We start from the raw sequence: 12,527 nt of genomic DNA on the forward strand, positions 1-12,527 counted from the left end.
TGTGATACAAGCAGTATTTGTAGTGGAAAAGCACAAATTCGGCCCAACTAAATCCTGTACTCAGGGGATCACACATATGGAGGAGCCTAAGCCCCTATCTCACTAGGACTCTGAAAGCTTTTTATGTTGATCAAATAAGGTAAAGTGACAGTTGCACTGTCCAGCCAGACCTAAAGTTCCATGTAGTTTAGTGCAGTCATGGGCTCTCAAACAGAAACTGAACCCCCATGTCTAAAGGTAATACCTGTTACCCTCACATCTTTAATACTGTCAGACAAAAACAAACACAGTGACTTATCTAAGTTATCTAAGCCACTTTAATAGCATTACACTGTAATGTGTGTGCCCCTGGAAGTTCAAGCTCAGGCAGTTGGATAAATAAAGACAGTGATCACAGATGTGTGGAGGCAAGTATTTTTTTGTGGGAGCACACAACGTCTGCCCATTCAAAACATGTACTCCTGGTGGTGCTTCCTAAAGCCCTTATTTAGGTTCATCACATTATGTCTGGTGACGGCAAACAAAAAAACGTCGTTGCGGCTACCAGCCGTCCGCCGTATTACGACCACAGCCGGATTTCCACCAGAAGGATGGTGGAAATCCAGCAGTGGCCATGGCAGTAAGGTGGTGCTGCTGCCAGCAGCAGCACCACACCAGTAGACCGCCGCCAGCCGTATTATGAGAATTAATATGCCCTGGCGGTGTTCTGCTGGCGGACGCTGCTGCTGTCAGCAGCGCCCCATCCCGTCTCCACAGTGGAGGGGAGTGGGGGGTGTTTTGTGTGTGTGTGGGGGTGTGTGTATGTCTATGCAAGTGTGTATGTGAGTGTGTGTTGCGTGTTGTATGTGTGTGTATGTTTGGGAGGGTGAGTGCGTGTGTTGAGTTGTGTAAATGCGTGTCTGCGTGTATGTATGTAAGTGTGTGTGGATGTGTGTGTGAATGGAGGTATGCATGCATGTAAGCATGTGGGAATGGGTGTATGTGTGTGCTTGTGTGTGTGAAGGGGGGTGTGTGTGAAGGGAGGGTCTAGAGAGGAAGGGTGTGGGGGGAACCTGTGGAGAGGGGATAGGGAAGACACCCATCAGTGACAGGGAAGTGATTCCCTGTCACTGATAGTGCCTACCACCATGGTTTTCGTGGCGGTAAGGAAGCCACAAAAACCATGGCGGTAGGCGGGGTCATGATCCCACAGGCAGGCATGTGACGGCCGCCAGGCCGCCAGGCTGGAGACTAATGGCGGCATTACCACCATGGCAGTCGGTGTGGTACATTGGCGGTTTGGCTTCAGCCAAACGCCAATGTCAAAATACGGACGAAAGTAACGTCAGTACTTTCCTCCATATTACCGTCTACCGCTGGGGTCATAATGACCCCCTAAGTGACAGAAGTGCTCATTGTCACTAGATTAGGAAGGGGGAAGGGAGTGATATGGAGGCAGTGTGGGAGATTTTATACCCAATGATGACTGGGGAGGCCGATTATCGTAAGAGAACAAGATAGGGAAGGGCTGAGGAATGAGCAATCATGCATTCGCAATGAGTGCAAAAATTAAACAAATTCCACATAAACATGCAAAAAGAAAATTAGTTCCCTGATATCAGCAGTGGAACAGTGAGCTCAACTGTTCAAAAAGCAGAGTGAAACCTAAATACTCCATAAGCAAGACACACATGTATTTGGGGAAAGGCCATATAATCAAAAGCTGGTTATTGAAAGAAACAAGAAAGGCATCCAATTGGCAAAGGGAAGACTTAAAGCAAAAATATAAAAAATTTTTTTACAGGAGAGGAGGTTAACAGTTGTTAAACGATCTTTAAAAAGGTGTGACATATTGCTGCTATTCATCAAATAGGCATTCTAATATGTTATAATATCATATTAATATCTAAGGTAGGTCCAATTCCCCAGTGTTTTGTTTATATGAACATGAACATAGCACAGCTATTACACCTGCCCATTATCCTTGAATTGTGATGGATAGGGCCTTCGTTGGTATGGCTGGGATGTCATTATCATGAGTAGATTAATAGCCTGTTGTTGAAATGTCTTTTTTGTTGCAGAGAAAAGATTTTGAGAAGCTAAAGCATCTGCTGTACACTTGTCCAAATGAAAGGAGTTTGCAGGAGCTCAGACAGGTAACAAGATCCTCTTGAATCAGGAGAATTGTTCATCTTTCTGCAGAACATTTTAATCACTTGAATAGTCTCTAAGCATGCCCCCAGTCTTGAACAGTCCATTAATGTGTGTACCAGGGACCCTTTCTGTTTGCAGCCCCTCAGGTATCTGTCAGTAGGGTGTGTTCCCAAAGCATGTAGTCTTGTCCCCGTGTAGTTTGCCCTATGCAGAATCTTAAGCTGGACGAGGAGGAATCCTGACCGGTTGACCACTTCCCTCTAATATCGGCATGCCTCTGGCCCAATCAGCATCCTCCATAACGCTCATGTCCCACACCCATCTGTCCTTCTGCCCATTCAGTGGCGTCATACACTTCCTAACATGGCATAATTGGTGGACCCTGCATGGAAGTGGGGCTCCTACCACTCTATATTCTGGAGGAGTTTCTTTCTACAGTGTCTAAATGTGTCCATTGTTCCTAATAAGGCCAAGCCTAGCCTGCATAAATCAAAATCTCTGGCACTCTGTCATCTCGTATTGCTCTTGTAGGTATTCAAAGGACACCATCCCTGACTACTCTCATATGTCCCAAATTTAGAGATTTCTATTCGAACCTACTGACAGAAACACCCCCAACCACTGTAAATCTGCCAGTGCCTCCACCTCCTGCAGTGGGGTTTCCATGGTACTTTTCACCACCCAAACAATCACCTTTTTCACCTTCCGCCATGTTTGGACCACCACTGCCACGGGTACCATACCCACTGGTCTAGCCATGTGCCTTACAGCGCCCACAAATATCCCCTTTGAGGTAGCACCCTTCTGTCTGCCATAAAGGCCTGATAATGCAGGTCTACAAATGCCCATTCATTAACCACGACCAGCTGTGGTGCACAATAGTACAGCTTCAGATTAGGCAATGCCTCTTGCAGGTCCTTTCTCAACTTTGCTTTATCCCTTTGTCACAGTATTACTGCATTTATTTTCCTTCATTCTTATTTCTATTTAGCCTTTCTCACTTTTACTCTGTGGCAAAGACTGATGATCAAAAAGACGTCCCGGTTCTTAAATATGAACATTACCCACCACCACCTGTAACAAGGGACACAAACTAAGCAGTCAGCTTGGCAATAATGAAAGCCCTCTAAGAGTTCTCCCTATTAACTAGCTATGATCTCAGAAGCATGCTTGAGGTCAAAAGGGCAACCAGTGTGACCCTTCTTTCGGAGACTGGCTGCTGTTCCCTTGACCTCTGTTTGCGAAACAGACATTTATAGCAGTGTCATCAGTAATGAAGGTGGAAAGCTTTTCCCTTTCCGTTCAAGGAGTGTTGCCTTCTGAGCTCACTGTTGTAAAATGTCTGCCAATCTCCTTTAACTAGGGTCCTTTATCTTCATATGTGTGGGACATATGCAGAGGGTGAATGTGTGTATCTGTGTATGTGGTGGGTGACAGTGATAACTGTGTGCACATTTTTGACAAGGTGTATAATGGAGCCAATTTTGACTCTACATCTGTGTGCGGCAACATCAAATGGTGTAAGGCTGCCCAAGTCTCTGTTGACATTTTTGCATTTCTGTTCCTCTGGGACCTAGTATAGTGTTCCTGCTTGTGTGTGGTGGGGGCATTAGGCCAGTCACCTCTGAAGTTGTTGAGGGCCCCCTGACAAACTCCTCTCCATCTTTCTGTGGCCTACTATTTAGGTCATAATAAACCAGGTCAGTTAGATAAACAGGTGGGGGTACAAGTGCCTTGATGATGTATATGTTTATATATATATAGATGTATGTGTGTGTCTGTGTCTATATATATTCATTCATGGGATTTAGATGTTTAGTATCTATACTTACCTATATATACTTGCCTCCTTGATATTTTGATCCTCAGTATTTTGGTAATTCAATATTCCTTAAACGAAGTTTCACACTGCAAACGCAGATATTTAGTTATGTGACTAATAGATTGATGGTGGTGGTGCCCTCATCTTTCTGATGGTCTTTCACTGGCATTTTGCACATATACTCACCCAAATACATCCATACTAGGGGTGGGCTGAATATCCCATTCCATGTACGGAAGTGGCAGAATTTTGGTAACTCTGTGTTTTTCTTGTAACTCAGAGTTCTGGCCAAATTCTGCCAATCGCCGTGAGACAGAATTTTTTCTTGTCCGCAGGTCCAGAATGGTAAGTCAGCAAGTGAGATTTGGCATCTGGTCGGTAGGAGGACATTCGGCAAGAATTTTCCTATGCAGGTGGTCACGACCGTTTGCGGTTAGAAAGCTGCAGCACAAGCAGAAAATCTATAAGAGCAGCAGAAAAATCAGCTTGAGTAGCTGTGCTCTCTGGTGCACCACGTGGTGCCATTCTTGCTGACTTTCCAGCATGGAAAGAGCTACCAGTGCTAAATCACAGTGAGAGCCCACTTGCTAAACTCCACAGACTCCCGCAGAGTTTTTATGTAATTCTGTAAAATTCAAGGAAATGAAATTCCACGATTTTCAAATTAATAAAAAAATTTTTTTAAATCACTTACCGGCTCCGCTCCCGCGCCGCTCCTCTCCCGCTGCTGCAGGCAGGCACAGGCTCACAACCTGCCCTGCGGACAATCCTGATGCTGCTCGGAGCAGCGTCAGGATTGGCTGGGAGCGCCCAGCCAGGGTGCTCCCGGCAGACTGGGAGACTGTGCAGGCCAGGCTGGAGAGAGCCTACTGCGCATGTATGTTTGGCCGGACCAAGACGGCTGGCCAAACATACATGGCCAGCGAGGGGAGTGCACAGTGCACTCCTCTCAACTATCATCCCCAATCCCCGACTCCATTAGCAAATGAAAAGATAATAAACATAGGGGGTCATTACAACATTGGCGGTAAAAGCTGCTTACCGCCGTGCAGAAGACCGCCAACACACTGCCGTGGCTGCGGAATGCCGCTGGGCCATTATGACCCACAGCTCGGAATCCGCCAAAATACAGACACCCACACAAGTCCGCCACACCAAAGGTCAGTGATAAACTGGCAACAACACAAAACCTCCACCGTCACGCCGATAGGAATACACCCACACTATCACGACTCACGAATCCACGCTGCAGTCTTTCAACCGTGGTATTCCATTGGCGGTAGACACCGCTGCGCTCAAAATACACACACATTCACAAAACACTACCACATTGGACAATTCCAAAAACACACACCTGATACACATACACACACCACTCCCACACACCCAATACAATATAAAACACACACCCACATCACCCACAAACCCTTACGTCAACAATTGCGACTGAAGGCCAGAGAGAGACACCACCATCTACAAACTAGCATCTACAGGCACTCAACACCATCACTCACACAACATCCAAGCAACTCACACAAGCCACCTCTAAATATCACCCCACACATCCCTACACACACCACCCCACACATCACCCACACCACCCCATTGCCCCGCAAAGACACCCCAGGTTCTCTGAGGAGGAGCTCAGGGTCATGGTGGAGGAAATCATCCGGGTAGAACCACAGCTATTCGGATCACAGGTGCAGCACACCACCATAGCTAGGAAGATGGAGCTATGGCGAAAAATCATGGACAGGGTCAACGCAGTGGGACAGCACCCAAGAACACGGGATGACATCAGGAAGAGGTGGAACGACCTACGGGGGAAGGTGCATTCCGTGGTCTCAAGACACCACCTTGCGGTTCAGAGGACTGGCGCGGACCCCCACCTCCTCCCCCAGAACTCACTACATGGGAGGAGCAGGTCTTGGCTATACTGCATCCTGAGGGCCTCGCAGGAGTAGCTGGAGGAATAGACTCTGGTAAGTCAAACTTTTAAGTACTTCATCCCCCACCCACCTGCATGCTATCACATACCCCCACCCTCGCCCTCACCCCCATCACTCCAACTCCTCACGTATGTCCCAATATCACAAACCACACATCCCAAACCCAAGCCCTGCATGTAACACCAAAGCATGGACACCAATCACCAAAGCATGGCCACTGCACATACCCATACACCCCCCATAACCATTATCACACAAGGTCCTACACAGGAATGCAAGCACTGGGGTACACGGTCACTCACCTGTTGCACACCATGGCACACACAGATGCAATAATCATGCCTTTACACCCCTTCAGGACCCTTACCCAACGTCACTGGACAGGAGGGTCCAGATATGTCCACTCCACCCACAGAAGAGGCCCACAAGTGATGACAGCAGCTCTGTCCAACTGGATCAAGATGACCAGCCCGGCCCATCTGGGACCTCAGGACAGTCAGTTCCCCTCACACTGGCACAGGCCACTACAGAGCTTCCCCCCTCTGGAAACACCAGCACAGCACCCACCCAGCGGGCTCATACCTCTGTCCCCAGGACACGTCATTCAGCAGTGTGTCCACCACTACAGGAAACCCAGGCTCAGCCACCACCCCAACAACACCAGGGACGTGGGGGCAGTGGTAGTGGGCACACGGTTCAGGGGACAGAGGCCCAGGAACACAGGGGAACTGGGAGGGCTGCTGTGCGACAGGGGGAGGACAGGCCCAGGGAACCCACCCACCACAAGGCCCTCTCCAACATCATGGGAGCCTACCACCATTCCCAGGAAACAATGGAAATGGTACTGGCCAAGTTTCAGGAGACCCAGCGGCTGCAGGAGAAACAGTATTTGGGGTTCAGGGAGGAACTCAAATCCATCAATTCCACCCTGGGCACCATTGTAGGGGTGCTGAAGGAACTCGTGAACACCAGGAGGGACACTGTGGCACAACAAGAGGCCCCTGACACTAGCCTGGACGATGAACTGCCCACCACCTCCACCGGCGCTAGTGGACCGGAGGCACCGCCACAGGACCACTACACCAGCACCCCACCCCTTGCAGATGGAGAACCACCCCACAAGTGGTCCCTGAGATCCAGGACAAAGACAGAGAACAATGCCAAGACCCCGCAAAGAAATGAGACCACCCTGATTGTCATCCTTCTGTCCCACTTTGTCACCCTGTCCATACTTAAACTGCCTTAGCTCCACTTCCTATGCCCCTTTGGACAATGCACCTGTGAGACTAATAGACTGGACTCTGCCATGAACGTTCCTCCACCATCACCCTTGACCATTTTACAACCCCCTCCCTATTAAACACTTAAATAAACACCCTTGAATCACAAAACAATCAGGAGTCTGTCTGTGCTTTCAAAAATGTGTATTAGCAATAACAGTGGCAAAATGCTATATCAAATGTAATGGCAACATACCTATGTCACACAGCTCTAGTCCATGCGGAAACAAAGCAGATGTCACACAGTGGGACCCACATCTGTGAAATCGTAAGGGAAAGTGACAACTCAGTGGCCATACACTGGGTGAAAATGACAGACAGATGAGAGGTAGTAGAATTAAATCAGATGTAGCAGGCAGTGTTGTCTTCTTACCTGTGTCTCACTGGAAGTATTGCAGGATCACCGTATTCCTGTTGTCTATGTCCTCTTCTTCTGCTTCCTCGTCTTCACTGTCCAAAGGCTCCACAGCTGCCACAACACCTCCATCTGGACCATCCTCCTGCAGAAAAGACATCTGTCGTCGCAAAGCCAAGTTGTGAAGCATACAGCAGACCACGATGATCTGGCACACCTTCTTTGGTGAGTAGAATAGGGATCCACCTGTCATATGCAGACACCTGAACCTGGCCTTCAGGAGCCCGAAGGTCCGCTCGATCACCCTCCTAGTTCGACCATGGGCCTCATTGTAGCGTTCCTCTGCCCTTGTCCTGGGATTCTTCACTGGGGTCAGTAGCCATGACAGGTTGGGGTAACCAGAGTCACCTAATAGCCACACACAGTGCCTCTGGAGTTGACCCATCACAGAAGGGATGCTGCTATTCTGCAGGATGTAGGCGTCATACACTGAGCCAGGGAACATGGCATTCACATGGGAGATGTACTGGTCAGCCAAACATACCATTTGTACATTCATGGAATGATAACTCTTCCGGTTCCTGTACACCTGTTCACTCCTGTGGGGGGGACCAAAGCCACATGGGTCCCATCAATGGCACCTATGATGTTGGGGATATGTCCAAGGGCATAGAAGTCACCTTTCACTGGTGGCAAATCCTCCACCTGAGGGAAAACGATGTAGCTCCGCATGTGTTTCAGCAAGGCAGACAACACTCTGGACAATACGTTGGAAAACATAGGCTGGGACATCCCTGATGCTATGGCCACTGTAGTTTGAAAAGACCCACTTGCTAGGAAATGGAGTACTGACAGCACCTGCACTTGAGGGGGGATTCCTGTGGGATGGCGGATAGCTGACATCAGGTCTGGCTCCAACTGGGCATACAGTTCCAGGATTGTGGTACGATCAAGTCTGTAGGTGATGATCACATGTCGCTCCTCCATTGTCGACAGGTCCACCAGCGGTCTGTACACCGGAGGATGCCGCCATCTCCTCACATGCCCCAGCGGACGGTGCCTATGGAGGAGAACAGCAGGAGGAGAACAGCAAGCAGAGAGTCAACCAACTCTGAGGTACGTAAACACAGCTTAATCGGAAAATATTAGCAAATCGACATATGCCTGTATTAGTGTTTAAGTGTTTAAGCAAGGCCTAGATATGTGTGACGCAGTCCAAAATAATGCCATGTGGGCCCATGAAATGCCTGACCTGTAAAGTGGGACAAGGGGATATGAGATAACTGCGCTGGCGTTGTACACCGTCGCGGTAGGCGGTCGAAGACCGCGGCGCTATCCTGCATTGGTTAATATTGGACCCTATAGGTCCCAGAAGCCAATGACGATGTACGCCGGTGGTGACGGTACGGACCGCCACGGACGTGACCGCCATTTTCTCTTTGTTCAGTCACTTGATACCTGATCTTCGACAGGAGAGGACTTACACTGCAAGTGCTGCTGTGACTTCAGTCTGGAAGAGACAATGGCTTGTGTGTCTGGGGAAAGGGCCCCTGCCTTCAGCACAGAGGAGTTGGAGAAAATAGTGGATAGGGTCCTCCCCCAATACACGCTACTCTACGGTCCTCCAGACAAACGGGTAAGAACACTGTGAGCATGCTGTATGGGCAATGCCTGTGTGGAGTGGTGTGAATGAAAGATAGAGGGGGTGAGAATAAGGCGTGCATGAAACGACGGTGAGTGCATGTGCGTCATGGCAAGGGTAGGGATGCAGGCCAATGACTATGACGGTGCGGACGGTAATATCTTCTCCTTTTCCCCCTGTACTATCCCTGTAGGTCAGCGCCCACCAGAAGAAGGACATTTGGCGTGCCATCACCAAGGAAGTCCGGACCCTGGGGGTCTACCACAGACAGAGCACCCACTGCCATAAAAGATGGGAGGACATTCGCCGCTGGAGCAAGAAGACGGTGGAGGCCCAGCTGGGGATGGCCTCCCAACGTGGGAGGGGTGCCCGTCACACCATGACCCCCTTGATGTTCAGGATCCTGGCGGTGGCGTACCCAGAGTTGGGCGCTTGAGGGCATCACAGCAGCCACAAGGGGGTGATAACACTCTCATTCTGCTGATTCAGCGCGCATTGGAGGTGTCTGGGTGGGGGAGGTGGGCTGTGGGTTCCCCTAGGCCAGGTCCAGTTTAGTAGGCAAGGTCCCTTCTTAAGGCAGGCCCTGTGGCACCCCAACCCACCTGTGTAAAGTGCCAATGTGTGCAGCAATCGGGCATAGCCTTGTAACCCATGTCCCTGGGACTGATTAGGGAACTCCAAGTGCACGGCGTAGTGCAGGGGGCTTCTGTGTCTGTAGTGTCCGCCAATGGTAGCGGTATTGCATGCACTGAACATGTCTTTCTTCTGTCTCCCCCCCTTTTTGTGGTCTTCCTGTTCTTGTGTGCCTTAGCATCATCAGGCGGAGGAGCAGTGGCACCAGAGCAGGAGGGAGCTGCATCCCACATGGCCCTGGAGGGTGACACAACGGAGTCTGAATTCACCAGTGGGACGGAGGGCGAGGGGAGCTCCACAGCGGGGACAGAAGCTGAGACCAGCGATACAGACTCCTCCTCTGATGGGAGCTCCCTTGCAGTGGCGGGCCCATCTGTGCCCCCCACATCTACAGGTACAGCCTCTAACCCCCCCTACCAGCACCGTCCTCCCAGCAGCCCCTCAGCATGTGTCCCGTGCCCGCTCACCCAGGAGGGTGGGCATCTCCTTCGTCCCAGGCACCGCAGCCCCTGCCCCTGTCACCCCTGCTGCCCTCAGTGAGGAGGCCATTGACCTCCTCAGGTCCCTCACTGTTGGGCAGTCTACCATTTTGAATGCCATCCAGGGTGTAGAGAGGCAGTTGCAACAAACCAATGCATACCTGGAGGGCATTCATTCTGGTCAGGCAGCCCATCAGCAAGCTTTTCAGACTCTGGCCTCAGCACTGATGGCAGCCATTGTCCCTGTCTCTAGCCTCCCCCCTCCATCTTCCTCCACCCAGACCCAAACCCCTGTACCTCATCCTATCCCAAGCACACCATCAGACCAGCATGCACACACCTCAACACACAAGGGAAGCTCTGGCAAACATAAGCACCACACATCCCACAGGCACTCACACAAGCATCATACACATGCAGACACACCAACATCCACTGCCTCCACTGTGTCCCCCTCCTCCTCGTCTCCCTCCTCCCCGCCTGTCTCATCTCCACTCACACCTGCATGCACTACATCCCCAGACACTACGTCCATCACCAGCACACCCACCACCACACCCCGCTCATGTGCAGTCACCACCCCCACAACCATTCACACATCCCCTCTTTCCTCTACCAGTGTGTCTGTGAGCCCACCTCCCAAGGTACAGAAACGGCGCCACACACCCACCCAACAGCCATCCATCTCACAACAGCCTCCAGCCCATGCACCTTCACCCAAAGTCACCAAATGTACACCTCCTACAACCACTACCTCTTCCTCCACTCCCAAACCCCCTCCATCTACCCGTCCCAGTGTTCCCCAAAAACTTTTCCTGTCCAACTTTGACCTCTTCCCCTCACCTCCCCCACCCTTCAGTCTCCTAGGGCCCACCTCTGCAGGTCCCAACCCAGCACCTCAGCCACAACATCTGCGGGACCAGTGGTGCCAGTAGTAACCGGCTTCTGGAGTGCGCCAGACAGCAGGGCAGCCAGTGTGGCAAGGAGCCAGAGCACGGACAGTCCCCCACCTGTAAAGCACAAAAAGTTGGCCAGAGCCCGGCGGGAGAGAGGAAAGAAATCAGCCAGCTAAGCCGCTCCCAGGGGTACAGTTGGGAGTGTGGAGACAGCTGCGCCACCATCCAAGGTGGGGAAGGGGCACAGTAAAACCGGCAAGTCTGGGAAAAGCTGCACGGCGGACAAGACTGCCACCAGCCCCGCTGCCCAGGACACCACTGCCACCAGCCTCGCTGCCCAGGACACCGCCGCCACCAGCACCGCTGCCCAGGACACCCACGCCACCAGCACCGCTGCCTAGGACACCGCCGCCACCAGCCCCGCTGCCCAGGACACCGTCGCTACCAGCACCGCTGCCCAGGACCACTGCCACCAGCACCGCTGCCCAGGACACCGCCGCCACCAGCACCACTGCCCAGGACACCGCCACCACCAGCACCGCTGCCCAGGACACCGCTGCAACAAGCACTGCAGGCCAGTGAGCGCCAAAGATTCCGACGCTACTGAGGCCACCACGAGCAGGATGAAGCACTCTGCGCACAAAGGCCCCTCCAGAACCAGTGGAGAAAGGCATCCACTACCTCTGTCCTTGGCAGGATGAAGCACTCTGGGCACAAAGCCCCCTCCAGAACCAGTGGGGAAAGGCATCCACTACCTCAGTCCTTGGCAGGATGAAGCACTCTGGGCACAAAGCCCCCTCCAGAACCAGTGGAGAATGTTATCCACTTGAGAGGCTGTGGATTTGCACTCCCCAGGATTAATCAGTGGGCAAACCACCCACTGTAGAGACTTGAGAGACTCTGGCTTTGCACTCCCCAGGATTGAACAGTGGTCAAACCACTCACTGTATAGACTTGAGAGACTGTGGCTTTGCACTCCCCAGGATTGAACAGTGGGCGTGGAGCCCCCTCGTGGATCTGGCGTTGTGCACTCATCCGGCTGAGGTGCCCCCCCTTCCTTAGCCCCAGAGGTGCCTGTTTTTTTTCTATCTGATGCACCAGCAGTGTTCTCTCCGTCTTGTTCGAGTATCTTGTGTGGGCCTCGCCCATGCCTTTTGGGCCCAGTGGTCCACGGACTATGATAGCGGAATACCTTGGACTTGTATTCTTGGTGTATATATTTGTTTATAGTTTACATATCTTTATATATGTATATATTTTTGATTACTGTATTTGAATATATTACAATCATTCGACTCATTTCCATTTGTCCTTGCATTCTTCCAGAGGGGTTGGGGG

The 12,527-nt window shown here is 51.2% G+C and overlaps 1 protein-coding gene across 1 annotated transcript in view; it reads left to right on the forward strand.

The window, feature by feature from the left end:
• The window catches only part of LOC138246379 (cyclic nucleotide-binding domain-containing protein 2-like), a 1,069,494-nt gene that overhangs the window by 65,831 nt on the left and 991,136 nt on the right, over positions 1 to 12,527 (forward strand). Inside the window, exon 4 of the mRNA XM_069200950.1 lies at positions 2,061 to 2,135. Within this exon, the coding sequence (XP_069057051.1) occupies positions 2,061 to 2,135 (75 nt within the window). The remainder of the gene's footprint in view (positions 1 to 2,060; positions 2,136 to 12,527) is intronic.

The sequence above is a fragment of the Pleurodeles waltl genome, chromosome 1_2, assembly GCF_031143425.1.
Source record: "Pleurodeles waltl isolate 20211129_DDA chromosome 1_2, aPleWal1.hap1.20221129, whole genome shotgun sequence".
Lineage (NCBI taxonomy): Eukaryota > Metazoa > Chordata > Amphibia > Caudata > Salamandridae > Pleurodeles > Pleurodeles waltl.